This window comes from Fusarium phalaenopsidis (assembly GCF_050370095.1).
Source record: "Fusarium phalaenopsidis strain FUZ10S chromosome Unknown contig_32276, whole genome shotgun sequence".
NCBI lineage: Eukaryota > Fungi > Ascomycota > Sordariomycetes > Hypocreales > Nectriaceae > Fusarium > Fusarium phalaenopsidis.
In genome coordinates, this window is record NW_028145418.1 from 196860 (window position 1) to 224856 (window position 27997).

At 50.7% G+C, this 27997-nt stretch overlaps 10 protein-coding genes across 10 annotated transcripts; 6 read left to right on the forward strand and 4 right to left on the reverse strand.

Moving 5' to 3' along the window:
* Positions 1 to 388: 388 nt before the first annotated feature.
* On the forward strand, positions 389 to 1606 carry LRP88_00356 (uncharacterized protein; the record flags this gene model as incomplete). Its single annotated transcript, XM_083237072.1, has 2 exons — positions 389 to 670; positions 719 to 1606. 2 exons carry the CDS (start codon positions 389 to 391, stop codon positions 1604 to 1606), a joined length of 1170 nt encoding a protein of 389 aa, XP_083106963.1.
* A 1970-nt stretch (positions 1607 to 3576) lies between these two features.
* On the reverse strand, positions 3577 to 4950 carry LRP88_00357 (histidine phosphatase superfamily; the record flags this gene model as incomplete). Its single annotated transcript, XM_083237073.1, has 1 exon — positions 3577 to 4950. The coding sequence occupies one exon, from the start codon at positions 4948 to 4950 to the stop codon at positions 3577 to 3579; it is 1374 nt and encodes a 457-aa protein (XP_083106964.1).
* A 2090-nt stretch (positions 4951 to 7040) lies between these two features.
* Positions 7041 to 8672, reverse strand: LRP88_00358 (cytochrome P450; the record flags this gene model as incomplete). The annotated part of the gene is made up of 3 exons (XM_083237074.1): positions 7041 to 7829; positions 7880 to 8508; positions 8561 to 8672. 3 exons carry the CDS (start codon positions 8670 to 8672, stop codon positions 7041 to 7043), a joined length of 1530 nt encoding a protein of 509 aa, XP_083106965.1.
* A 262-nt stretch (positions 8673 to 8934) lies between these two features.
* LRP88_00359 (kinase-like domain-containing protein) lies at positions 8935 to 10179 on the reverse strand (the record flags this gene model as incomplete). The annotated part of the gene is made up of 3 exons (XM_083237075.1): positions 8935 to 9331; positions 9382 to 9899; positions 10138 to 10179. 3 exons carry the CDS (start codon positions 10177 to 10179, stop codon positions 8935 to 8937), a joined length of 957 nt encoding a protein of 318 aa, XP_083106966.1.
* A 1587-nt stretch (positions 10180 to 11766) lies between these two features.
* Positions 11767 to 12211, forward strand: LRP88_00360 (uncharacterized protein; the record flags this gene model as incomplete). The annotated part of the gene is made up of 2 exons (XM_083237076.1): positions 11767 to 12043; positions 12093 to 12211. The coding sequence occupies 2 exons, from the start codon at positions 11767 to 11769 to the stop codon at positions 12209 to 12211; spliced, it is 396 nt and encodes a 131-aa protein (XP_083106967.1).
* A 556-nt stretch (positions 12212 to 12767) lies between these two features.
* LRP88_00361 (HET domain-containing protein) lies at positions 12768 to 16947 on the forward strand (the record flags this gene model as incomplete). The annotated part of the gene is made up of 3 exons (XM_083237077.1): positions 12768 to 14253; positions 14313 to 15896; positions 16703 to 16947. 3 exons carry the CDS (start codon positions 12768 to 12770, stop codon positions 16945 to 16947), a joined length of 3315 nt encoding a protein of 1104 aa, XP_083106968.1.
* A 1234-nt stretch (positions 16948 to 18181) lies between these two features.
* Positions 18182 to 19588, forward strand: LRP88_00362 (uncharacterized protein; the record flags this gene model as incomplete). The annotated part of the gene is made up of 1 exon (XM_083237078.1): positions 18182 to 19588. One exon carries the CDS (start codon positions 18182 to 18184, stop codon positions 19586 to 19588), a length of 1407 nt encoding a protein of 468 aa, XP_083106969.1.
* A 1863-nt stretch (positions 19589 to 21451) lies between these two features.
* LRP88_00363 (class I SAM-dependent methyltransferase) lies at positions 21452 to 22792 on the forward strand (the record flags this gene model as incomplete). The annotated part of the gene is made up of 8 exons (XM_083237079.1): positions 21452 to 21514; positions 21562 to 21594; positions 21660 to 21750; positions 21802 to 21843; positions 21892 to 22046; positions 22097 to 22113; positions 22180 to 22317; positions 22369 to 22792. 8 exons carry the CDS (start codon positions 21452 to 21454, stop codon positions 22790 to 22792), a joined length of 963 nt encoding a protein of 320 aa, XP_083106970.1.
* A 371-nt stretch (positions 22793 to 23163) lies between these two features.
* On the reverse strand, positions 23164 to 24003 carry LRP88_00364 (concanavalin A-like lectin/glucanase domain-containing protein; the record flags this gene model as incomplete). The annotated part of the gene is made up of 2 exons (XM_083237080.1): positions 23164 to 23552; positions 23604 to 24003. The coding sequence occupies 2 exons, from the start codon at positions 24001 to 24003 to the stop codon at positions 23164 to 23166; spliced, it is 789 nt and encodes a 262-aa protein (XP_083106971.1).
* Positions 24004 to 26671: 2668 nt separating this feature from the next.
* Positions 26672 to 27979, forward strand: LRP88_00365 (uncharacterized protein; the record flags this gene model as incomplete). Its single annotated transcript, XM_083237081.1, has 2 exons — positions 26672 to 27029; positions 27414 to 27979. 2 exons carry the CDS (start codon positions 26672 to 26674, stop codon positions 27977 to 27979), a joined length of 924 nt encoding a protein of 307 aa, XP_083106972.1.
* Between the last annotated feature and the right edge of the window lie 18 nt (positions 27980 to 27997).

Consider the following 27997-nt stretch of genomic DNA (forward strand, 5'->3'; position numbering starts at 1 on the left):
TCTAATCATGTTACTCCAGGGGCCATCACGGCGGCTGCATTCAAGGCCGAAGACTACTATGACCGCATACGTGTGTTTGAGAGAAGGGAAACGCCTGGTGGAACATGGTAACTCAGGCTCTATCTTTAGAAAGAGGATATTCTTTGCTGATACGGATGATAGGATATACGACCCCAATCCATCAATCCCCCCGATTCAGCCAGGAGGCCTGCCCGCAGATATAGATAAGCCCTTGGACATCCCAACGAATCTTCCGACGACGGCACCTCCAAACCAACAAGAGAGATATTCCCACACGCCGATCTACGACAATCTCACGTAGGTTGAACAACCCACTTTTAAAATGAGGCCACTGATGGAGTAAAGGACCAATGTCCCCGATATCGCCATGTCATTTTCTGACATTCGATTCTCCTATGGGCCATTTGTTCCACATTACGTCCCTCGCCAGTACATCGAGAATTATTTCTCGCTCCATAAAACTGACGAGTTCCTTTCGCTCAACACCACGGTGGAGGATGTATCTCAGCTACCGCTTTCACCAGGTGCCAGCTTTAAAAGGTGGAAACTCACGCTGCGAAAGTATGAACCTTTACGAGGTGTTGATGTTTGGTGGGAAGAAGAGTTTGACGCCGTCGTCATCGCAAATGGCCATTATTCGATTCCTTGGGTGAGCGCCTCTGTATAATCGGCCTCTTAGGCTTGCTGACCTATCTAGGTGCCGGTTGTTGATGGCCTCGAAGCGTACATGGAAAAGTTCCCCGGCCGTGTCGTGCACTCCAAGTTCTACCGCTCGCCGCATCTCTACACCAACAAAAAGGTCCTCATTATCGGAAATTCAACCTCAGGACACGATGTTACAGTTGATCTGCTGCAAGCCGTTCATCTCCCCGTCTATCAGTCGAGAAGATCAAAATCGAGATGGGACGGCGATGAAGCTCCCCATGGAGTCGAATGGAAGCCGATCATCAAAGAGTATCGTCTAGACGGTACAATTGTATTTGAAGACGACACTACCTTGAGCGACATTGACCAGATCATATACTGCACCGGCTATAGACCTTCTTATCCCTGGTGGAATAGCAAGGTCAACGGTCGCCCACTGTTTGACTACAAGGCAAACAAGCTGATCAAGACCTATTGGCACACCTTTTTCCAAGACTTTTCAAATCTTGCATTAGTGGGACTCCCACGGGTTCTAACGTTTAGAAGTTTCGAGTACCAAGCAGTCGCCCTAGCACGACTCTACTCTGGTAGAAACGCCATCCCACTGCCTCCGCTAGAGGAGCAACAAAAGTGGGAAAGGGAGAGAGAAGAAAAGGTCAAGATTGAGAGACGCAAATTTCACGAGATCGGGTGGGAGAGGGGGGAGACCCAGGAATGGCTGAACGGGTTCTTCCAGATTGCAGGCATTGGAAGATTTACGGGTGAAGGCAGAATACCCCCGGCCTTGACAAAGGAGCTCATCTGGGCTATTGAGCATCTTAAGAAGTATCCAGAGCCAGGAAAGGGTCGAGAGAGGAAGGAAGTTGAGGCAGGGAATTTGGGCGCTGACGAGTGGGTGTTGGTTGAGGAGCCCGTCAAAGATCTGCTTGCTTTCATATGAGCAGGCCTCTATATTTTTTTTACGGTAGTAACACCATTTATTTTGACTCTTTCCGTAGTTTCCACATCATCAGCCATTTCCGCTTTCACTCTTTACTATATATATCTCAAATGATCACCCCCAACTTTACGACTGTAGGAACGCCTATTTTCCGCCACCACCTCGGCGATCTTGCCCAGGCAGATATCCAAACACCTTTTCAAGGATCACGGCTTGTCATTCTACCTCCGCACGTAACGCCACAGTCATAGTTTGGCCCTCTTATCAGGCTATAAAGACTCGGCGGTATTCTTCCGGAGAGGTGAAGGCTGCCTATCGAGAAGATGATGCCACTTAACCGCTCGTGTGATTTCCGATCGATGTTGCAGCCAAAAAATATCGCGTTTCTCGTCTTTCCGAATATCACTGCTGGCTTCAATTCGATCCGGCCAAGCCGCGAACTTGTTGACATGGTGGAGGGGACAGCGAGAGCAGCGTTGTGGTCATGTGTCGTCCCATACCATGCTTCGCGCAGCTCTAGAGCCCTGCTATTGCTTTCCCAATAGAGTTTTAAAGTCTCCAAGAAGCAGCTAGCTTTTTTATGAAACTTGAAAGCTGGCGGTATCCCTTGCCCATTTCCATCAGCACATTCTAACAACGCTGGCAGTCGTACATCATCCAAGTCCATCACTAGGATGTCGGACGCTTCGTAGAGAGGGTTTGGAGGAAGTAGCTCGGGTAGAAGATTGCTTAAGTCAGGGTAAGTTACTCCCCAAGCTGGGTGGTTGTAGATGATGGCTGTAAGTCCAATGTAGATGACTTGGATTGGTGTTGAAGTTGGCTGGTCAAGGAGAGACTGTTTGAGGCATTGCAAGCCCTCCACTGTGGGCCAGAGACAAACCAATCCCTTGATATCAATAGGCAATGAACGTGCTCGAGAGTATGAGGCTGCGGTCAGTGGCAGATATACTGCCCTCGGACGGCGATCAATCCATACTAGGCTTTCAAGGGCTGGATCTTCTGTGGGATTGCTGGTGAAGCGCCCATTGTCGAGAGCCACACTGCGAGACTCGCGGCAGGTGGATAAAAGCGTCAAAGGAGGGTCGTTCGTCCAGACTTGACCAAATTCTGACGCGTTCTTCTCGTAGGTGCTAGGCCCGATTTTAAGAACGCGACAAGGGGGGAGTAACAGCTCCCAGATGCGGAGACGCAGCTCCAACGGAAGGCGAGGGAAACATTTAAAGATAGGCGTATTTGGGTTTTCCATGGCAAAATGAGAATTTGCCGCTGAAGTAACATGCAAGAGTGTTCAAAGATGAACTCAGTTGATGAACAGGCGCAGGATATGACCTCTCTAGGCAGCCATCCGTGCGAGGGTGAAGCTCAGACGATGCTTCGGGCCCTGTTTATTCCGAACTCCATCCCAAGGCGTCACTTACACCCATTCAATCTTGACTTGTTCAACACAATTCATCAAAGAACTCGCATCATCTTTAATTCATCAAATATTAGATCTTCTATAATATCTCCCATCAACCATGTCTTCAACAAGCGGCGACAGTCTCCACGACGACGAGTTTCACCCCATTCACTGGGATGCCGAAGCCAAACGCCCCATCGTCGACGGCAAATACAACGACCCAAAGACCGGAGAGCTTCGTACATCTACGGGGGCCGTATAGACGGGTCCTCCCTCGGTCGACATTATCATCATGAACCTTCACGAAGACTCGAATGAGGAAATCTACCGCGCAACGCTGCCCTTTCCAGCAGAGAAGCTCTTGTTCCATATGATGCGGGTAATTCATGAGCGAGAGTTGCAAATCGACTCTGTGAATGCGACGGCTTATGCTGTTCGCATTATTCTTGCGCATGAGCTTAAGAAGGAAGAGTTCATCGAGGCGGCACACGCCATGTTGAATGCGATATGGGAAGAACGGTAAAAAAAAAAGAAGGTGTCATGTAAATGTTTGTATTATCTACTCATTCAATCAATCATGATATATCGACAGGATATCCGTCGTGTTCTTGTAATCCACGCCGCACTTATTCGAAAACCCAGTAAACATGTCCACTCTGTCTTGCACATAATCTTCAAAGCCCTTCCGCGAGCAACTCGTGCCTGGTCCATCAACACAGTCTGGCAGAGGTTGCGGTGCGCTGTTCACCAGCACGCGGTAATACTCTCCGTCATCGTATCCGTAGCTGCCCGTACAGTTCAAGCGCTCAATAGCAATGTTGCTGAGGAAAGGCAAGACATGGGAGCTCTTCCAGGCTCGTCGGTAGTTGATCCGGCTCAGCGGCATCGTGTCGTTGATCTGAGTCGGACCTCCAAACTGGGAGTTGTTGAACAGACCCATTGCGACCAACACCATGGGAGGCAGCTCGCGGTGGGTGAAGCTAACATACAGGTCCTGGTCATCTGACTCCTTGTTCAGGAGAATATCAGCGGTCGCATTAAACCATGGAAGGCCCACGTAGCCCGAGGCCTGGTTGCCATAACCAACGTTGTAATGGTATCGAACATCTTCGGAGTACTCCCAGCCAAGCCAATCATCAGGTGAGAAGAGCTCCAGGTTGCAGAAGGGAGACTTTCCGTGAATGACAGTCTCATATCCACACAGCTGTTGCATTCCAAAGACATCGTTGACGGTAAAGTTGAAGTCCGGGGCCAGGTCGTTCAACCGGGCAATGATAGGCTTTGCGTACTTCTCCTGGTACACAGACGACTCGTCACTGCCAGCCGATGACGAGTAGGCAGGACAGGCGCTATAGGGCGTCAAGCTGTCTGCCCCAGACTCTTCAGACTCGTAGATGCTCTCAACCTTAATGGTCTGGTTGTCCGTCTCGAGTCCACGGACGAATGACTGGGCAGACTTGACGGTTCGCTCAGCAGATGAGGTCCATACTCGCTTCGGAAGTCTCAACTTGGGATAACGAAACTCGAGATCAACTCCCAGCTGCGTTGCTTCCAATCTGCCCACTCGGGTCAAAAGTTCGGCCTCGGCATCTGAAAATGGGGCGGACCAGTCGTCCAAGAAGTTCAGATACGGGATCTTGCTCCAGTCGATCTTGGTGTGATTCTCCAGTTTCTCAACAAACGGTTCAATGTACTCTTCATAGTCAAAGTCGTTGGCGTAGATTGCAGCGTGTCGCACTAGGTAGGCAGCACGCTCTGGTTTGCAACCTTGGGGAGCATCGGGGGAGGCTGGGGGGTCTTGGGGCTCAAAATAAGGTGAAATTCCGCCGAGGTGCTCAAGGGGGTTGAAGCTATAGGTGGAATAGAGAGTGGAAGCCGAAGCATGTGCCACCAATGGCAGGAATTGGAGGAGCCGGCGGCTCGAGAGGCCTTGGTGTTGAGGCATTGCGACCACGGATAGATGGATGGATGGAACCTATGGGGAGAGTGTCTATTCTGACTCTAGAGACTTCATTTAAACTACTTATTTACCTTCGTGAAGTTAATCGTATGAGATCATTGACAATACAGAGTCAAGAAACGTGGTGTTAGCCCCAGCCTAATTCCCCGTATCCTTGACGTCACCTCCCACGGCAAACCAAGATAACTTTCTCCACAATGCAACCCCCAAAACCGGTCTGTGTTCCTGAAAAGTTGGTAACGAAAAACATGATTGGAACGGAGATTTGCGGCGCCATCTTGGACGTGTTAATCCCGCCTTTTGTGTCAATGCCACGCGGGCCGTTTTAGCCGGTCAGCACGCTTGGCGTCTTCGATCATCGATCGTTGGATCGGACATCAGGTTGTTGGGTGCTTGGATAATATGGGGACGGGATTGAATGAGCTAATATCGTACTATGAGATGGTGTGTGCCGGCCTCTTCGACATGAAACAATCAAGGTTAATGTATCTTCCTGTCTCCGTCTCCCGTAATCCAGTGTCTCGCATCAATACATCTTCTCACTCCGTCAAGAGCCCCCATAGCAGGCATCTCGCTCTTTCTCCTCCTTTACAACCTGATGCCAGTACTCCCAGTGCTGCCTCAGTTCAGGAAACCTCCTCACCTCGAGGGCCATCGTGTAAATCCCCATCAGCCAGCTCCGGGCCCGTTTCTCAACGTCGAGAGTTCGATCGTGCCAATGAACAATCATCTCCTCGGAAACCTCATCGGTCACGTCCAGGCAATTGCCGGCCCATTTGCCGAGCACCATGAAACCGAGTAATCCACTCATCCGTCCCATGGTCTCAGTTGTTGGGTAATTCTGTTCATCCTCCCTAAAGTTCCACGCCCATCCCTCCATCTTCGGTTCTTTACCCAGTCGGATACCCCCGGTCTTGGAGTCCGGCTCATAGTGATCAGCCATAGGAGGAGTATGTCCAGAGTGAGCCACCTATGCCCAATGAATGTTGCTGCGGTGCCGGGTCCATTCTTAACGATCTTGAGGCCGATGTATTCCTTTAATGTATGGTTGCGCAGATAACCACTAACCCCATTTTTATATGCGCGCACATCAAGACACGATTCCATATGTGGGTGAAGGTGCTCTAGGATGCCGCTCGATGGGATTTGATTCCGAAATGCTCCGATCAGAATATGATGCTCAGGAGAGGGAACTGTCTCAGAGCTGGTGATCGTGTCCCTGACCCAATCCCGCATCCATATTCGGGTCGCTCTTCGGTCAGATGAGGGACAATTTGCTTCTGGTACAACTTCCAAGAGAGCCTGTGGAAGATACGTAGGCCAAAATGAGAGCCAAAGAATTGGCGTGCCTGCCCAAGAGAGCTGCTTGTGGTTTAAACAGAGATGCTCCCGGATAACCCAAACACTATGGACCCAAAGGTACTGGGAGCAGAGAGCAACAGCGATTTGATCCGTGATCTCAAGCGCGGACACGATGTCTCTGAGGACCTCAGGCGGAAACCTCTCTAGAGCTGATTTCTGAGCTGAACTATATCGTCGAGTTTGCCCGGCAAAATCAGCAGCCTGATTAACGGGGCTGTACAGTCTGTCAAAAGCATCAGAGGTGTTTCTACAAACGACAAAGATATCCAGGGTGCCCATCCAAGATTGATCAGGGCCCCATTTTGGAAATTTGAACTTTTGCTTCAGCAGAGGGGCCACGATGTGCTGCTGTTTACAAGCATCCTCGTCTGCTGGAGACTGGCCAGACGGTGACGCTTCCAATCCGCTCCGCTAACAACGGCTGTGTGAGCGAGAAGCGAAAGCTACCGAGTCGGGATGGCTTACCATATTCTGTCGCTGCCGATGATTGTGTGCGTGCGAGTGAAGGATTCTCTTATCTGATGATTCAGCCGCCAAGACTTACATATCGCATGCAAATAGGCCCTGGAGGACTCATCGTGGAGTTTCCGTTAATCTTATAATTGTACTCAAGCACTATATCAGGCGATACCTATTAGTTGAAATGGCGCATCATGTACTTCTAGCTACACGAAACCCACAGTCCAATACAAACTCGCTCGACTCTCTGTCATTTACTCTCGAATTATGACCCTTAACCCCTGGCTACCCGGGTACTGACCAAAAGTCACATAATCCGAATAGATGGCCACATCCTCTTCCCTCGTCTTATACAGCTCCATGGTCGGACTACACTGCTTATCCTTTGACGTATCATACACGTCGTACTTGCGAAAGATGCCGGCAACAAACGTCTGCAGCTCTTGATACGCCAAGTTGATGCCGATGCACTGTCGCGTTCCTTTTGAAAAGGCAAACTGGTAGGCGGCGAGACCGGGGTTCTCGAGGTATCGGTCAGGGCGGAATTCCAGTGGGTTGGGGTAAAGATCGGGGTTGCGGTTGACCAGGGGTGCCGTCATTCCAACTCCTGTTCCGGCAGGTATAACAAAGGTTTGACCATCTGGACGTTGGTAAACGAGATCTTCGTCGGGGGCAACTCGATCTTGTCGGTGAGATGCCCCGGGATACAGACGAATAGCTTCTTGAATCAGAGCATTAAGAAACTGCAACCCATTCAGCGTGGAAGGGTCGGGGATTTCGTTGACGTCGGGCATCGCTCTTTCAAGTTCAACTCTCAATCGTGCCATGAGACTCGGGTCAGCGAGCAGATGGTATGTGATAGCGGCCAAGGTGGAAGCCGTCGTCTCTGACCCCGCAATGACCAGGACCATGGCCTCATCCGCGAGACGCGGCGTTTCTTTTTCAGAGCTGGGGATGTCGCTGCGGAGAATCTCGTGGAAGATTGTCTTGCCTTCTGGCAACTTTTCCGCTTGCTTGATCTGGTCGATCTCTGCATTCAAGTTCTAACTAATCATCAGCATATGAAACATCAGGGGGGGCTGCGCGCACTTACAATCATGAATGTTGCAAACACGCCAACTCGAGGGAGGAGGGTAGTCATAATCACGGGTGGCAGATTGGCCATCAGGTACGCCAACCAGAACGCGTGAGTACCCAGATGACAGACTCTTTGCGGAGTAAATACGTCAAAGAAGGCTGTGTTACAGTCTTCCATGTCAAGACACATCTCTCCATCTCCGAGAGCATACGCTTGGATGACGTCCTTGGTAGCAGCTCTGTAAGCACTGTTCAACTTCACAGGCTGCCCGGCCTTAGCCCATCCTTCCATTCGGCGTAGCAGATTGAACAGAATGCCATTAATGACCGGAGACAGACGTTTCACGTTCTGGCTTGAAAAGAATGGATTGAGAACAGCGCGACGGCGACGGTGGAGATCGTGGTCTTTAGTTGCGAGGATAGAACCGTCAGCTTGCATCGTCCCCAGGATGGTGCTATGTCGTTCCCGTCGGTGTTTGGGCGATTGAGAGTATAGCTTTTCTATGAAGGCTGGGTCGTTGACGTGAATCGTATCCGGACGGGTTCGTACAATTGGGCCATACTTGCGGTGCATCTCCTCGATGGCCCAGATGTATTGACCACCGCTAACGAGGTCATGATAGCCATTATACCACGAGGTAACGGCTATTTGATGTCAGTGTGTTCCAAAAGTGGTGATGTTGGCGATTTGTCTGACCAGCAATCTTGGGACCTGGGAACTTGGCCAACGGGCTGAAATAGAGACGATAGACACAAACGACAACACCGTAGGTCACGGCCGCAGCAGCTGCAAGCACAAGATAGCCCATCTCGATGCCGACCTATGTCTCGGATCTTGGGCACACAGTCTGTTTTGTGTAGCTTGGTGGGCACATGGGAGTTCAAATGAAAGCCAAGAATTGGAATTTATCAATTCTGACGAAATCAGCCGTTGGGCTTGGGGCTCTGGCGATGGCGTCTTAGTGCTGACGGTCAGCGGATCGAGAGAACTGTTGATTCGTTGGATGCAGGGCTAACATGGAATGGGCTTGGTCATTATCTTGGTAGAGTTGGCTTCGTACGACTCGACGCCTATTCTTCAACTCGAGCAAACAAGCATGCAAGCTCGCTCTCATCAAACCAAGCTCTGTTCTTCTTCCAGGCATTCACAATAATATCTCTTCCATACCTCGCCACATCCTCAGCTTGAGCTGGAGAACCCCCAAAAGTGCCAAAGCTCAGGAGATGGACGCCCACCTGCACAGCAAGCCTCCAAACAAAGTCCGTCGGTCTTGGCCCAAGTCCATCGGAGTATCCCTGCACCACCCAGAGCGCCGCGTCCGTCTTCTGAGACAGCCACAGGGCGTAAAGCTCCCCTATCATTTCTCCATGGTCAAGGTTCTCTACGCCGAGTTGGCCGTTCTCCCAGTCGACGACGAACAAGGAGATGTTGGTTTGAGAATCAAGAGGCGCGTCGGGAAGGAGAATGCTGCCAAGTTTATGAGTAGCTGTCCCGGTCTGCGCACTGGATGCACTCACTTTTGGGGACAAAAGTCGCCGTGTATGGGTTTATCATCAGACTCAAGCAATGCCTGTAGCTTGACTTGGTAAAATACGTCTCTCGCCTCGGACAAAATCTCGGGGAACTGATCAATTCGCTGCAACAACCAGTCATAATTGATCATGTGCTTGAGTGACTGCATCTGCTCATTGCTTCGAAGCGCAGTAAATGGCTTTGGTGGAGACTGAGCGCCCTCCATAGCCGTCCTTTGGACCATATGTTCGCTGGCGAGGTGGAACTTGGAGATGTACTCTGCCAGCGTCTTGCCGACATTACGGCATGGCAGCTCAAGTTTCTTGTGAGTTGACCACGAGAAATGAGTTTGGATGTACGTCTTGAGATCAACAGTGTTGGGAAGATACTCTTGTATCTGAGTCTTGGTATCATCATCGTAGTAGAAGCACCTTGGCGTTCTGACAGTGCAATTCGCCCCGCCGAGCTGGTTCAGGTGTATTTCTACCGAGTTGAGCTCCATCAAGCACTCAGCTTCAACACGCTATATACTATTAGCGATATGTTGGATCCCAGTTCTATGAACCCACGCATCTATGTGTTGTGATCTCGTTCGTGGGATGTCTTGCCATGTAGGGCTCCCCGTGTTTGACCATAACTTCAGTCGTCCCATCTTCAAGAGGAGTCAAGAGTTTGGCGTGGTAGGTAAAGTTAGCCTGGCCTCCGATCAAAGGTTGGAGTGAAGATGCCGCGTAGCGAGTATTATTCAACCACGTAAACACCTTAAGACGGGTGTCATCGAATGTCTCTTGATGTGAGGACATGATTAATGAATGCGTAATTTTCAGTAAAATGAGTTTTACAAGCTTGCATTCGGCTTCGGTAGGTGTGAGCAGTTTAATAGTCCAGATAATTCAGTTGCCTGGGATGCGTTGGCGTCATCAACCTGTTTTATCTTGGCTGCCTGGCATTAGGGTCAACGGGACTTATGCCTGTTGTAAAAATGTAGCCTCTCAATTCAGTTGATTAAGTGGTCACATCTCGATTCAGGGTCCTTCATACGAAAGAAAACAACAATTAATACAATGACGTCATCCAGGCAGAGGGAATGTGGTTCCACTGAGTGAAGCCATCACCAATCACCCGATCCTGAGAACCGGATACTTCAACAGTACCCAAGACAGCACACAAGCGTGAACTCAATAAAGCACTCTCAAATTATGGTAGTAGATCCACATATTTCTCATTTGTTCAAGGCAACTATCCTTCGGGTCTATTCCTCCTTAAATCTACCGTTTATCTCTAGGGTAGGTAGAGTCAGGACACGACATCTGCAACCCACCTCGACCGCGTGCTGCCTGGTTTGTTTATCCCATTAAGGAAGAGTGGCAATATCCTAAGCTACTACTCGCACTAAGCATGTTCATGTTGTATTAATAGTGATGTTAATCCTCATCTCCCTCGTTCAGACCATCACAGATAGAGCCCAACAACTCTCAGTTACCCTCCCTTCATTCCCAAATGCGACGTAGATCAAGAGTTATGACCAGATAAGTAGTCCTCCAACTCATGATAAATAATTGCAATCCATCTGCATCTCTCGTAAAGACGGACGCACCGAAGCGTTGATGCTTTCTATACGCGACCTGCGGCTAGAGTTGTGAGAGTGCAACTCTAACACGTTCCAATACGACAAAATGCAAAGGGATCCACGCCTTCTAATCCGTGTCCGGAGTAAAACGGTCTCGAACATGGAGAAGCCGAGCCTGCAGAGGAGAGTCGAGCCCTAGCCCACTGCGAGCTCATAAGCATCTCAGCGCCAAGATCGACGCATGGGTGTTATGCCGACGGGCCGTCCCAGGGCAGATGAGACTGCGGGTATGGAAGTAAGATGGCTTTGCCTCCAAGGAAGGTGTAATCGTATCCCGAAGAAGATTGCTTCTCGCAGCTAGCCATCGAGGTCACGATACTGTCGCAACCTAAAAATAACTGTTGGGCTGAGATGCGTGCCCTTCTAGACTCTGGCGATCCGGGGCATCGTATCCACCCCTGATGTCGGCCCATGTAACCAACCATCCATCTGCAGCTTGATATGGGGCCACCCGACCAACAGCAGCTCGTGTTCAGAAACAGCCCTGCATCATGATCAGATCCTTGTGAGACATTGACGTTACGTGCAACGTTGTTTCTTCATGGGAATGAGTGAGGCTGAGATCATCATGAGAACTCGGGACGACATACAGAGGAGGACCTTATTGATAGTCAGAAATGAGTATAAAGACATTGGATGCGAACCTTCAATCCACCATTCCTCATCATTCCAACACATCAGCTCAACACACGACAACACCATCACAACAACACACTCTCCACAAGCCAAACCCCCAATACCAACACCAACAACCTTCAACATGCAGTTCTCCACCATCATCGCCACCATTGCCGCCCTCTCCATGGGCGTCTCTGCCTCTCCCTACAAGCCAGTTTCAGAGCCCGACGACGCGATCTACCACAAGGGCGCCATCTTCAGCGACCACAAGTGCACCAAGAGCACCAAGCTTGCCGACTGGAAGCTCCAGAAGATCGAGGCCAACCGCTGCGAAAAGTACGAGGAGCACGAGAACATTGGCGATGAGTTCTGGACTGTCCGCTCCGTCACCATCGACGAACTGAAGCCCGGCTGCATCCGTAAGTCTCACTTACCACAATCCTCAAGATGTATGCTAATCTGGTGCAGTCCGGGTTTACGACGATGCCGGCTGCCACTTTGGTGGCAAGAAGATCCAGCCCAAGACCTGTATGGGTGACGACAAGTACTACCGCACCTACTACCTCGCCTGCAACGAACTTGTCTGAGAATTTTGAGATTCACTTTTTGGCCTGATGGACATACAAAACATGGGATAACTAGACAATTGGTGATAGACTTGTAGATACGCATGAGACATAATCCTTACCTACCTAGATAGATAGACGTACATGATATTATTAAACATTCATTTTTTACACTTTTCCTCGAGTCAGACTACCACGCCTAGCCTAAATTTCTGCTACTCAAGTCAGATCATCCACTTAGCCACACAACCCAGGAAAATGCCTTGTAGACAGCCCAACACCATATACCCCCCACCTAGGCTTCCTCAACAGGCTGCCATCACGCATCCGCCCTGTGACCTTTCACTATTCTCGCGACTAAAGGATCCGTGGTACTTTTACATCTGGCTCTAGTAGACTTTCTCGCACAGGCAGGTGATGTCAAGTTTGCATTTGATTGGCTGGAAGAGGCCTCCAGCATGCGCGCGGCTAAATGCCAAGACGAGCTGAATGTCTTCTCCGACTGCAAACAATATCCCGCTCCTCAAAGAGGCAAACATTCTACATCTCTAGAAAGGAAACAAACCACAACTGGATCATGTCTAGATACGAAGAATTCGCTGACAGAGTAGACCTAGGCGGTCTTGATCTTGAAGACCTGCCATCACCACCTGTCATAGAACCCGTCGACGAGCAACCAACAGCAGATGGTTCAAATTCCGGCACTGCGTCAATAGACGAGGAGACAGATTTCCCCAGAGATTCCCCCGAGTCGGACAAAGGGCGCACCTCGTACTATACAGGAGGAAGCTTCTACCTGAAGAGGCGCGAATGCATACTTCTACAAGACAACGACTCCGGCTCAGCTGTGGATCAACCGACCATCTTGAGGCCGGAGAGCATATTTCTGGCCATCGACGATGACAAGATCCTGGAGCTTGATAGATTGCCATCGTTGGTCGATCAGCCCGATGAGATCCGTCAACTGGCCAGCGACATTATCAAGGGAACAATGCCCTTGAGTGAGGAACGGGCCGTTCGTTTGGGTTATCTTAGTGATCAGTGTCTCGACCTTTCTGAGCTACGGAAGAGATGCGACGAGGCACTTGAGAAGGCTTTCAAGGCCGCAGATGCCGCAGTATGGATAGAAGAGGAGGGCTCCTCGGCAAATGTTGCCGAGGTAGATGAGAATGCCGTCAATGTCGGCGATCAGGGGACAAGGTCCCATGAAACAACTGCATCATCGCAAGACCAAACTCGGGAATCAAACGAAGCACCCGGCGAGTCAGAACAGGGTTCATACTGCTGCTATATCGCACTCACCATGGCCGCGCGTGTACTCAAGGCCCCAAGCACGCAGAAAATGCTCGAGGCTATTCGTGAAGGCGCCGACCTCGATGATCTCATCTTGAACATTGAGTGCGTCAGGCCGCCTACTGAGAGCGAGCCATGGGAGCCTGATATGCCAGATAAGCAGGGATACGGTCACATCTATGCTTTGCTTGGGTGCCTCATGGCCACTGCCTATGTCAGGCAGGATTACGCCATTGAAACTATCTACCTCGATAGGGCCATAAGCAACCTGGACGTGGCTCTTCTTAAAATACCCGAAAGCCCTCTCAAAGAGTTCCGTGAGTATCTCCAAAGAGTCCGCAAAGAAGTCAGCCAGATCCAGGTCCTCTTTCATCGCACCGAGTTGTTGGATGATCCATGGAAGAACGGAGTCTTTTGCGCCATCTGCCTGGGCTTCAAACCCATCGTTGGCTTCCACGAGACCGAGTGTCCGTCACACAAGATGAACTTTAGCATGCTGTGTCGGAATGCTTCACTGCGATGTAGAATCTGCACGCTGCTGAGGGACGCCACGGCCTCCTTGTACCCACTTCTCGACACCTCCTGGGAAGACATTGCAGAGATCAGCTACGAGAATCGTTCTGTTGGGAGGCGCTGGTATAATGGCGAGGTTGATGATTTTGCTGAGTTGATATGGGGATTCGATGGAGCTCTTCAGATTCACCTCCATTGTCATTATATGGGTTGCGAAGAGGTTTCGATCTGCAGTTTCGAGCTTTACCATTTGCCAGGTAATTATACTTTGATCACCGAAACCGAACAGAGAATGCAGGTACTGACACCTTTGAAGAAACTACACGTCCCTGGGATATTATCGGTATAGGCACTCATGTTTGTGCTGAAGCCAACTCACCCGAAAGTTGGGACATGGTTCACGGCTGGATTCAACAATGCGTGGATAACCACGACGAGTGTCGACGTGGAAGCGAAGACCGACCGTTTCCCACACGTATCTTGGATGTCGGTTCCAAAGGCATAGACCCCCGCCTTTGCGTACCCAGCTCAGATGAGCTCGGTAAATATGCCGCTCTGAGTCATTGCTGGGGCGATGTGATGCCCCTCAAGACCACGAAGAGTACCCTTGACGAGTTTTGTCGAGGAATCGATCTGTCCAAGTTTCCACAAACTTTCAAAGATGCCATAGTTGCCTGTCAGAAGCTTCAAATCAGGTATCTCTGGATCGACTCCCTCTGCATTGTCCAGGATGACGAGGACGACTGGGCCGTCCAGTCACCCAAGATGAGTGACGTCTACCAGAACGCCTACATCACCATAGCCTCTGCCGCCGCCCGTAACAGTACCGAGGGGTGTTTCCACTCGCGTCCTTTCAGTATTAGGAAATCCCTTGCGGCCGTTGCAGAAGTTCAGGGCAAGGTTGAACAAGTCGAGGTATTTGCACGGCCGTGGCAGTCTGGCCGACACTGGACCACAAACATCGGAGATGGCCCCCGGGATCGGGCACAGAACCCCCTTGATACACGCGCGTGGACCCTTCAGGAACACATTCTATCCGGGAGAATCCTTCGTTTCACCTCCCACGAGCCGGTCTGGCACTGTCATGAGGTCCATCTCTGCGAGTGTCGCCCGGGATCCGCCCTTCGTAAGGAGGCCCTCAGACTCATCAACTTGGACAGAATGACAGGCGATAAAGGCTCCCCATTCGGACTGCGCTCCAGCGATCCTCGCATCGTCTGGTCCGAAGTTGTCACTCCTTTCACCCGCCGCGCCATCACCCACGAGTCAGATCGGCTTCCCGCCATCTCAGGCGTCGCTGCTGCGCTCGCCGGCCCCATGGGTATGGAGTACGTCGGCGGGATGTGGAAGGGCATGCTAGGTAGTACTGTGTGCTGGCACGTCAATGAACCTGGGTCCTCCAGGCGCGAGACATATTACGCACCAACTTGGTCATGGGCTTCCGTCGTGGGGCCTGTAGAGGCTGTCTGGAATGCAAGCACCAACGAACTCCCACAGACTGAAGTGATTGATGTGCAGTACACTTTGGCCACGCCAAACCCTTATGGGAGACTATCTGCAGCGAAGTTGACCATTAAGGGCCTCTTGCTAGATATCTGCATAAAATCGCCGAATGATTTACAAACGAAGGAGAAGGGTCGCAACATTTCCTTTCAGCTGCAATTCCTCGACAAGTCAGTCACTGAAACAGATATGAGGTTAGAGATGATTTGTCTTGCTTTCCCGGATATCGTCAAGACGTCGGGCGAGGCCCCAGAGTTGCCCTTCGGAGAGCCTATCCGGCTCCTACTCTTAGCCTGCAAGCTCTATGGGCAAGGGTTCGACAGCATACCAGGACTCCTGCTCACAGAGGCTTCCGACATTCAGAGTGGTACGGGTGGACCGTTCTACCGCAGAGTAGGTATGGGTGAGGTGAAGCTTCGAACAAGTGATAGAGATCAAGGCAAGTTTAGGGGGAAGTTTAAGGAAGGCCTTGGCTTGGTACTTGCCAATCACTTGGCTGCTCAGGGCTGCTTATCCACTGTCACAATTGTGTAATAATTCTTTCAATCACTTGTGTTTTTCTTTCTAGTTAGATAGTCATGGTCTAAGGAACAAGACGAATGCGTGAAATAACAGCTTCGCAACCGATTAATGCCAATTCCCTGCCTCATAGTGATCCCAGATAATCTCGCTCTCCATCAACTCGCCTGCCCCAACTCTGACATATGCTCCACGTAGATTTTCATCTGAAGAGGCTTTGACAATCAATCAAGACGTGGCAGTTCAAGTTGAAAGGGCCAATGAAGTTTCCTAGTTTGGCCTTGCCCATGACAACGCACCGTAGGTCTTGTGGTCGCTGTTCGGGGCTCGGAGTGTCAAAGGTTATCCTCTTAAGTAACTCAAGGCTGTCTTTGTTCGAGTCGAGCTCTCTGACTCTTGAAAGCCCACAATAGGTGGCCTATTCATACCATCTACCTCCCAATGCCGTTTACCGAGAGTGCCACTTCCTGAGTCGAAGGAAGATGAATACTCCTTGGTTCAGTCGACCTTGTCGAGTTCGGCCTGAACATAGGATCTGACCCCATCGTACGCCATCCACGACCACGTCAGCAAGTTCCCCGCGGGGGGGGACTTGATGGGCTTCAGAGAGCTGGTATAGTCATCTCTTTTCCAGGGCAGGGTTCGCTCCAAGAATGACTGGAACATCCCGCAGCCACCATCAAGGTGAAAGTGACCACCTTGTCATCTCTGATTTTGGCTTGACCGAGTTTAAGAGCTTCTGGTCCAAGTCGCACACCGTCCCGAGAAGTATCCCTGGATACTCGGGTACCTACAAACTTCCCGATCTTGGCTTCGACGACAAGATAACCCAGAAATACGACACATGGACTCTGGGTTACGTATTCTTGGAACTCGCCTCGTGGCTCCTCCTCGACGGCGATGCGCCGACCACCTTCAGTGATAAATAACTGTCGTCTGTTGGACTATTGGACTGCTGTACGTGTCCTTGACCCAAGTCGCACACTTCACAGTAGATAGCGAGCCAATGAGGCTGAAGCGCATTCGCATCATGTGGCATGCAGCGCAGAGATGCAACGGTAACATGACGGGAATGTTGGTTGATACTGTGGCCTTTCTTCCATGTCTAGGGTGGCACGTTGGACAAAGATGTGAGAGGGGCCCGCAGTCTCGGCTGAGATGGAGGGATACTCGACCAGAGACAAAGCGCGGGGCTGTGTAATGACAGAATTGCTCATCGTCATTGGATGCAAGGACTTGGTTAGTATTGACGTTGTGCTACCTATCTTGCCGGTAGCCGAAGAGTTTAAAACTGTTTTCGGCCATTCCGGTTAACCGGCAGAGACATTATGACGACGGTCAGCTCCAATCTCGAATGTCTTGGCTCCTGGGCGTGGAATGACTGACAAACTGGCACACATGTCAGATGTTGCTGATGAGGGATTCCATATGGGGGAGGCCAAGGCCCAATGCCGCTCTTGGCAATGCCGAGGCCAATCAGCTCCGCCTCCTTTTTCCAGAAGAGAAGAACCTGGGAGAGAGTTCGCGGTCCAGCCCTGGCCTTTCTTGACCCAGAATTATGCGGACCACAGGGGGCGGGCCATCCATCTCATCTCCAGGGCTCGTGGGTGATGGTGGTTGGTTGGGATACGTTTGATGGACAGATGCGGTATACGGTGCGAGGCTCGCTTGCAAGTAATTAGGCAGCTGAAAACATGACCGAATTGAACAAGAGAGTTTCCATCATCTTCGACTCCTACGAAAGTTGGACCTGGGGAACCTGGTGTTGTTGGTGGACTACAGCCCGCGGACTGCCGAAATGAGACAGAGATGCACACTGTGTCCTTATCGGCAATCAGACCATGTCATACAGTGCTGATACACAGTACGAGTAGTCCCTGTTCCAGGCGGTCGGGGCCCTTCGAATGCATGGAGCCTAGCGCATACGCAGGGGCGAGTAGCATTGGCAAATGCTTGATTACAGTGGGTGACGTGCTAAAAAAAAAATGGAAAGAAAAAAGCTTGACCAAGGAAGGTAGTCCCCGACACCGACACCGACACTATAAGACTTGTCGCCCCCCTTGGAGTCTGGTCTCAGATGAAAAGCCCCCTTCCCACTCGCTGCCGAGACATCACCACCATCTGTTGTTGTCCAACCTCGATGTGAGGGCGCAATCGCTCACTATGCGCTTCCCTCACCCGAAGCGCGTAGTCCTCTACGCGGCAATCGCTACTTTCGTCGTCCTGATCCTCGGCACCCTCCACCTCGAATCCGACTACTTCTTCCCCTCGGGGCCCAAAGGCTACGATGCCATCCGCAGCCGCACAAACGACTACCGTCTCCTGACGAGTACACGAAACAACCTCGGCTTCTACAACACCATCAATGTCAAGTCGACAGGCCACAAGATTATGAACCCGACCCTGCTCGAGCTGCCCAAGGGGAGCAAGCACGACTTCCTCGTCATCGCCCGCGCGCCCCACGTTGATAAAGAGATCAAGGGGAAGAAATATAGACTGGCGCGACAGGTCGCTACCTTTGTCAGCCTGACCTACGATAACTTTGGTCGGCCGGAGCTGACGGCGAACGACGACTGGTCCAAGATGCTTGTCGAGGACTTTGCTGGTCCTGAGCACCACTGCCAGAGGGAACCCAGCATGGACAAGTACATCGGTCCTGAGGACATGAAGCTGTTCTGGACCAAGCATGGTGCTCCCATGCTCATCTTCACCCACCAGGTTGACGACCCCATTCTGTGCGAGGGCATGTACATCATCGACGCCCGCGCCGCCGTCCCCGAGCTCGTCAGACAGATGGGCAAGCACGCAAAGAAGCTGCCGCCCATCAAGTTCACCGAACCCGTCCTGCTCCGTCGCCAGCCCCCCGAGGGCCAAGAATCGGATCCCCGATACCAGCGCGAAAAGAACTGGGCCCCCATCTACTCTCCCTTCAGCAAGGATGAGGACGAGATGATGTTCATGGTGGAACCCAGCCAGCTTTTCCGCTTCAACGAGACCAACCAACCCGTCCAAGACGTCAAGGCCGAGCGCGATTCCGCTGTGCAGGAGCCCTTCCCTCCGGGCAACGAGAAGAAGACATGGCACAGCATGGAAAACACGTGCATCCACGATGTGATGCTCAGCGACCGACGGGTTCATCAATCGACACCAATGCTCAGCCTCACGCTGTGCAAGCGAGGCGAGTGCGAACCGCACGAACACAATACAGTCATGATTGGCATGGTGCAGATGCGCTACGACCCGCCCGAGTTTACGAATACGTGGTATGATCACCGTATCATTGTCTACTCGGCGGTGGCGCCCTACACGATGCTGAGCGTGAGCAAGAAGCTCACATACCACGGCGAGACTAATAGCAAGTACATTTGGACGGGCAGCATGGTGTACCACGGGAACCAGCCCGAGCAGAGGAGTCACGGATTCTTGGACGACGAGGTCTGGCTGAGCTTTGGCATCGGCGACTCAGCGCCCGGGTGGCTAGATGTTCCAGCAAAGGAGTTGGTGTCGGATCATTATTTTTGCCAGGGGGCAACGGATGCATATCGGGAGTGTATTAGACAATATCTTTAACGAATTTTTAAAGTAAAATAATAGATTGGTTTCTGCGCAAGCTGCCAATGGTGCTGATTAGCTCGCACGCAATAATTAATTCTTTACGAGGATGTGGCCTCTGTCCCCCTGAAGCCCCTGTTCTGTGAATCTGCCCATGGTGATAAACCCCGCGGCTGAAGAAAGCGACGAGGCGCAATTGACTTGTAGACGAATCTGGCAAATTAAGGAGTCACCATCTTGAAAGGATCTCTCCCCTCTCCTTGGCTCCCTCGTAAAGCAAGCAGGCGAGCAGACCCCGGCGGGGCTGTGCTGTGCCAAGCTTTGAGGCTTGGCAGGGGCACATCCATCATCAGCCAAGGATCGACCGCGTCGCACTCGCACCAGGCACTGTGTCAATTCGACAGACGCGCTAGAATGAGAGGTCGTGATTGGCTACGATAACGTTCTTCGTCAATCCTCCAGTCTCGGCTGCACTTCTCCCCACGTGTTGGCCTGTGATTTGCGTTGCCAAGTCGAGAATTGACTCAGGTAATCATCGGCTATGAGACAGGCAGACATGGTAGCATGGTCGCAAGCGATGGATCAATGGAGACGCAAATCCTCCCACGGGGTCAATGGATCTGCTTGAGCCTCAGGTCTGACGATGCAAGTTTTCCAGGGTTCAGCAACACAGGGCTGAACAAACCCACACTGTCATGTATGCCCAGCCTGCTGTGCGACTAACAAACCAACAAACGATGCACCCGTGCTCAAGACATGTCAGCTCAATTGCCGGCATCAAACAGATCTTGGCAGATGCGATGGAGCTGTTGTTGGTCCCCTTGTTGGTGGGTGAGACGCCGCTTTAGGGGGGGAAACTCGGGGGATGTGACTGTTGGGTTTGTCGGAGACGAACGAATCAGCTGTGTAGATGGAGAGATGAACCTGTGTATTTATTCCTGACTTGTGACTTTATTCTGTCACAAAGAACTTGTTTTAATAGTTCTAATCACGGGTTTCTGCACACTGTTGGCACCAAATACACTTCCTTGCGATTACGCAATCAGCTCCGAATGCATGCGACGGTGATGTTGCACAATGAGTTGGCCACCTTGAGTTCTATTTTACTATTCAAACCTCTTCTATAAATATTAAGCAGTACAAAGATTACTCAGATGCATGCTCTATCCACTTGGTCTGTCGCATTGCAGTGTGCTCCTAGGGTAGTTGGTTGGCCGAATGCATGCTTGCGCGCTTTGATGCCACCAGTTTACCAAGCGTCTCATTGGTACGGGTTGACGGGAACTAACTTCAACCCGACGCCCTAGGCTCAAAACATGGGCAAGTTTATATTGACGATATTCCAACTATTAGATCGGGAGTTCGCCAGTTCCAGGAACTCAGCTTTTTCACTGAGCCACCAAGTAGATTTCCGTCCATGCTTGGCACTCAATCTCTGTGTGACCCTCTAAACTCAGAAAGATATACTGAGATTGCAACATGAACCCTCCATTCGTTCTACCAGTGTCATCCCAGGATATACCCCCCTCCAGCTCCCAGGAACCACCAGCCTTCCCCGGATATCTCCCATCTCGATGATCTACGCATCCATGTTGCATCAGCTCACATCTGAAAGCGGGGAGCTACAGGGTATTCTCTCAAAACTCATGATTCTCCGCATCCCGTGCGAGAAGAGGAAACAACACCAGCCCATGATTGGGGGGCCTTTCTGCCGCTTCATGCATTGTGGCACTCGTTGGTCGTCAACAATGCAGTCCTGATTGGTCTGCTCTCAGGTTCCCGCTGGGGGCCCAGTATACTTAATCCTCGCAGATCCCTTCTTCACAAGTCGCGCTTGCGTGGTCCGTCTCTTTTGCAAGCTTGACGATAAGAAAGCTGACAATGTGCGGACTAGGAGAAGAGAATACGACCAACCCGGGGCCGGCCGTGGCCCCTGATGACGAGGTTTGAGCTCTCTGGGGTTTTGAGATGGCACTGACTGATCTATGCAGGTTGATACTGACGGAGATTCATCGTATGAGACAGTAAGGCTTTGTGCAATGCACAAAAAAGGACGCAAAATGCTGATTTTTAACCCCGCTCGTTACAGGACTCAGCATCGTCGACGCAGAGTCTTTCGGCTTCTATTCTCGACTACCGTCGTGAGAATGGCAGAACCTATCACCGATACAAGGACGGAAGTGAGTTCTTTGCTGGGTCTGGTGAAAACATTGCGCTGACTATGTTGTCAGAGTATGCCATGCCTAACGACGACATTGAGAATGAACGACTAGGTAAATTGTCCCTGAACCTTTGGAGGTGATGATTGCTCAGCGTTGTAGATCTGCAGCACCATTTGTTCCTTTACACGCTGGAGAACAAGCTTGGTCTGGCTCCACCGAACGACGCCGACGCCAAAGTCAAGCGCGTGCTGGACTTGGGCACTGGTACTGGCATTTGGGCCCTGGACTATGCCGACGAGCATCCCGAGGCAGAAGTAATGAATATGACTGATACCAGCCTGAGCTTGAGCTGATAAACATACAGGTCATTGGAATCGACTTGTCCCCGACGCAGCCGGAATTGTAGGCAATCTTATCCATCTGGACCCATCAAGCTGACAAATTAAGCGTACCCCCAAATGTTCAGTTCATCGTGGACGACATTGACGAGGAATGGAGCTACTCCAAGCCCTTTGACTATATTCACAGCAGAATGATGAATATCAGCGTCGGCAATTGGAAAGATTATCTTCGTCAGATTTATGAGTAAGCGATGACCTTTCCTGTTTTACTCTGCCTCAAGGCTAATTTTACAAGCAACCTCGAGCCTGGAGGTTTTGTCGAGATTCAAGAAGTCGACATAGCCATGAAGTCCGACGACGATACCCTAACCCCCAAGAACCAGCTCGCCATCTGGAACAAGCTCCTCAACTCCGCCTCCGAGAAGATGGGCCGAGCCATGGTCACCCACAAGCACATCAAGGACCTCATGGTTGAAGTTGGCTTCACCGACATTGTCGACACGTATTTCAAGTGGCCGTCCAACCCTTGGCCCAAGGATAAGAAGCACAAGCTTCTGGGTCAGTGGAATAATATCAACACGGGATATGCACTTGAAGGTGCCGCTATGGCGCCGCTGACGAGGATTCATGGGTGGAGTCGAGAGGAGGTTACTGTCCTCGTGGCTGGTGCGAGGGCAGAGCTGAATAATCCCGCTATTCATGCCTATTGGCCTATGTAAGGTTTCTTCTCCTGGTTTGAATTTGTTGCTAACGGTGATAGTGTTTCCATCTATGCGCAGAGACCGAGTGAGACCAGTGAATGAGGGGTTGGTGGGTGATGAGTATATGATAGAACATGAACATATCATAGACAATTGACATATCTGCGTGTTGATATCATTCGAACTTCTCCGCCCGGAGCGTAGTCACCCGGAATCCTTTTGTCGCACCGGCATGCTACCTGGGCTCACTCAAAATCATCATGGACATATCAAGAGAAGAGCCATTCATCCTAAAAACTGAGCTTCAAATAACTATTGAAGGCACTAGTCGATATCCAAATGCAGTCACTTTTCCAAGGCATCAGACTTCGAGGCAGCAACACGCATGCTTACGCCGTGTTGTAGTACATCTCGATCTGCTTGATCTTGAAAACCGCCTCCTGAACAGGAGGGCCAACGCTCCAGCCCTTATCACCGCTGGACCAATTGTTAAAGATCCAAGCACCAGCCTCAGTGGGCACATCCTGGGTTGTCTGCCAAATCCTTCTACCGTCGATGTAGAACTGTACCAAGCCGGCCGTCCAGTCAACGCGGTACTCGTGCTCGGTCGAGGTCGGGTTCTTGGGTGGAGTGACTGCCTTGTAGGTACTCTTGCCGTCGCCGTTTTCGTCCTGGTTGGTGAACCAGACGTGGCGGGTGCCGGCGTTGGACTGCGACTCGGGATCGGAGAGCCACTCGATGTCTATCTCTTGAGTGTCGCTCTGGTAGAAGAACATGCCTGGGGTTATGTCAGTAATGTTACCCTACTGATGTACGAGCACAGGCTTACCGTTGCAAACACCAGCAGGCTCGCTAAAAATGGCAGTAGTTCGCACGCTGGCGTACTTGATATTCTGGACGTCGGTGATGACCTCGGCGCACTTGTACGGCATCCTGGCCTGACCGCCAGGAACCTGGAGCTCAAGGTAGTTGTTCCGGACCTTGACATTGGCAGGGAGGAAGCTGTGGCTGTCCCCAGCCGGGTAGTTACTCGCGGTGAGCCCCTTGGGGAGCTTGTTGCCGGGGAAAGTAAAGACCTTCTTGTTTGTGAACTGAGCCCTGCGGCTGACGACATATTTGCCATTCTTGAAAGGAGGCTCCGGGGAACGGTTCTGGAGACTGCCCTGGGGCGAGGCCACAGTCAAGCCCAAGGCTAAGAAAGCAACCGACAAGTACGAAGTGAAATGCATGGCGGATGTCGTTGAAGGATGCTTGTCCAAGAACCATCCACAAGACACACTTACTTATATAAATATTCGCTCACTATAACCATACTCAGTGCGATTGAGTTTCGAAACTTGGGCGGGCCCGACATCTAGAATTGGGACAGGAATGTCATGGTCAAGGGAAAGACGGTGGCGCCAGTCCAAATGCAGGCGTCAATGCATTCCACGGCATCTCCAGTCCGCAGACTTGGTAAGGTTATTGTTTGCACATGCCAGACAAAGCATTACAAATAGTTGTTCCTGGACTTTGATGCGAGCCGAGCCATTTCGGCTCAGGCACATTGATCGTGGCTGGAAGAGGGAGCACGATTTGTGGGGAGGTTTATTTAGCTAAGATCTTGGGATGAAGCCATGGGCTGTCAGCTCCAAACGGCTTGCTTCTTCGGTCACAATAGATCAATCAAAACATTAAGATTAATATGTCCGCCCGATATTGATCCTTGGTCGCAATGAAATACTCACCAGTGTCGACAAGACCACTGCGTTTGGTCTTGTTTGGTGAATCACCACCACGCCCTATCTACGCTTTTACCTTTCCACCTCTGCACGACTTCACCAACACGTACATCTGTCGCGGGCCCCGGCCCGACTTCGAGGAGTATATTGGACATATACCTTGCATTGATAAGACGAAAAGTGGCAAAGTGCATAATGGCTGCTGTCATGGCATGGCGCAAGGTTGCGGTGTTTTGCGGGACTGAACCTTGACACCATCACTGTACTCATTATTCATGTGTTTGAGACTCTCATTGACCACGAAAAAAGGGGGGTTAGAGTGATCGACCTTGTGGCTCAGTTAACCCATCGAGGGCTAGGCTTCAACTATAATAAAGAACACATTATCAACACATCATAGCATCATATCCCAATGCTAACATAGTGGCCTTTTTTTTTAACCTTCTGCCGCCTGGAGTAGAAGAGTCATACCTAGCTGCATCATCATGAAAGGTTAAACCTCTCATGGGGTATTTAGATGCCTGCTCTAACCTCCGTACGAGAAATAAGAGAGAATTTTCCATCTTCTAAAGACTGCAGTGTCTCAACACAATGTCAAGAAGGGGGTTAGAGTGATCATTGGCAACAAAAGACTCGTAATGAGGGAGAGTGTGCGGACAAGAGCGACTCAAGAGCGGCATAAGCGAAGCTGCAAGACGGTAGACTACATATACAGGTAGATGAAAGGGTTGAAACGATACTCAAACTCCTGCATCTGGCTTCATTGGCCAAACAAAGTGGTGCCGAGGCTACATCGCTGTTCTGTGTTTGCCGTTTATTTCGCCCCTTGTTCTTTTGGGTGCTTTAGTTGTCTCTGGACGGAAACAATTAGTTCGAACAATGACGGGCTTTTGCGAGGACAAAGAGGTCCCTTATTATCTTTGGCATACCTATAGCCTACAATCGTCGACTACATGTCCCTTGTCGGATGCATTTTGGCTGGCTCCTCTGTGGAAGATGACATAGTTCTTCCACCTCAGTCAGTGCAAGGGCTTTGCTAGCAAGAGGGCCAAGTATATTCCTTAATTCCTTTTCAAAGAAGAGCTATCGTTATATTACGTATTTGTTCGCTTCGTGTCATGGAGACAAACTTCCATGCTACACCGTTTCATCTGCACTCTCAACGCGTGCAATTAGAACATCTCCGAACCAACACCTCGCATTCAACATTTGTAACAATAAAACAATAAATTGCAATTTTGCTTCTTTCTATCCTTGGCTACCACACAAGAAAGCGTCTGGCAAATGAAGGCTTAGACACTAGATGCCTTGGCTTAGCTAAGTCGCGATGCGCCACCTTCTTTCAGCTGAGTGAGGATAAGGACACGCTGCAGAAAATCTCACTCAACTCTTTGAACACTCAACTTTTTAATGAAGATAACTTCAGACGAAAGTGTCCTGCCTCACACATGTGAGCACTGTAATCACATACTCCTCGATAAACCTGTCAAGAAGGAAGCCTACGGTCAATACGACGTGCCACTTCCCCACACTCGAGGCGAGGTGTATCAAGCTGTGCAAGCAGGCTGTCCGCTATTCTCTCGCTATCCAAAATTTCCATTCCTTGACCTTTCAGCGGCGCAGTCACTTGATCCAAATTCATGGCAGCCATGGTTTGATCAACCTCAGTTCCTACGATTCGAGGGTTGGCAGCGCAGATCTGCGTTGATGCTCGCCAAAAGCATGTTGAACCCTTACGACCAACCATTTGAAATGTCTTATAATACGGAGGGTGACTTTAGTCTGCGATGTTTGAGTTGGGTGAGCGAGGTTGATACTATGAGGATTGTGGCCCCGCTAGGTATGCCTCGCTTCTGACAGCATGCAGTTGAACATATGGACTGACTTAGCTTCAGAGGATCCGGCAGCTGAAGATATTGTATTCAGGCCCATCAAAGAACGCGTTGACACGGAAGAGACCTTCGAGTTTCTGAGGCCCCATATCAGGGAATGCTACGAAACGCATTGTCACCAAGGAACCTGCCCTCCATCAACAGGCGACTTTGCACCTCGGCGGGTAATCCGCATTGATGGATCGACAGATCCACCAAGCATTCGACTTCATGCTCCAGAGGCGGGTGAAGACATTCGGTGGTGCGCTCTCAGCTACTGTTGGGGTGGACAGAACCAGAGCGTTATGACCACCATTGCCACAATTCAGGAAAGATACGATGGTATCGAGTTTGGAGGCCTTCCAAAGACGCTCCAGGATTCCATCACTACAACGCATCGTCTCGGGATCCAGTATATTTGGATAGACAGCCTTTGCATTGTGCAAGACGACAGCAACGAGAAGGCCCAAGACATTGCCCAGATGGGCGAAGTCTACAGTCAAGCATACATCACGCTATCAGCGTCAAGCGCCGCGAGCGTTACAGAAGGGTTTCTTCAAACTCGTTCCATACCTCAGCCCTTGGACCCCATCGCTCTTCGATACGTCAATGAATCTGGGGTTGAGGGGACCATCATTGCGACTTCAGAGCCAATCCCTGAAGGTATGCCAGATCCAATCAATTCAAGGGCATGGACTTTTCAGGAGCGTGTATTATCACCAAGGCTTATGGAATTCTCCTCCACCCAAGTCCGTTGGAGATGTAACTCGGTTGAGAGATGCGACTCTGGGTGTCCGCCTAGAACGACCTGGAAGGTACACTTTGAGACTAGCTGGATCGTTGACGGCACAAGTAACTCTTCGGGCACTTTAATGGACTTTCAGCAACAATGGAACCATCTTGTCACAGCTTAATCGCAACGAAATTTGACATATCCCGCGGACAAGCTGATCGCTTTCTCAGCCATCCCCAAGACCCTTGGCAGACCTGGGAGGTACCTAGCCGGACTGTGGGAAACAGATTTGCCATGCAATCTCCTGTGGAAAGTCACTCATCTTTGGTTGCCATCGTCTGGAACCGTCGACAAGCGAAAAGCCAGAATCGAAATCTATTGTGCACCTTCATGGTCATGGGCCACGGTTGATGGAGAGGTTGAATGCAAGCTTGGTGTCGAGTCGACAATACCTGAACCTGCTTGCGAAGTTCTGGATGTGCAAGTCGACTTGGCCAACGACGATGCACCGTTTGGTGCCGTGGTTTCCGGATACATCATCATCAGGGGCAATACGAGACGTGCTGTGTTCTATCCTTTAACGAGTGAGCTGTTCTTTCACGAACCCGGAACGGAAGAGGGAGATAAAGAACGCCAGACAGCCAGATATGAAGGGTTTGTCGATTGCAAACCAGATGAGGATACGGCAGCTGCCGAAAATCCATCAGTCAATGTGTGTTGTCTGCATATACGGAACTTTGGAGGTCGCGGAGAGGGCCTGCTTCTCGTCGAGGATGTCGAGAGCCATGTGTTTCGACGCATTGGACACTTTTACTGGAATTTGGAAGACTTGGGGGAGCCATTTGAGCATGCGGAAAAGGCAGAAGTCAAGATCGTGTAGCAAATATTTACTTCGTAT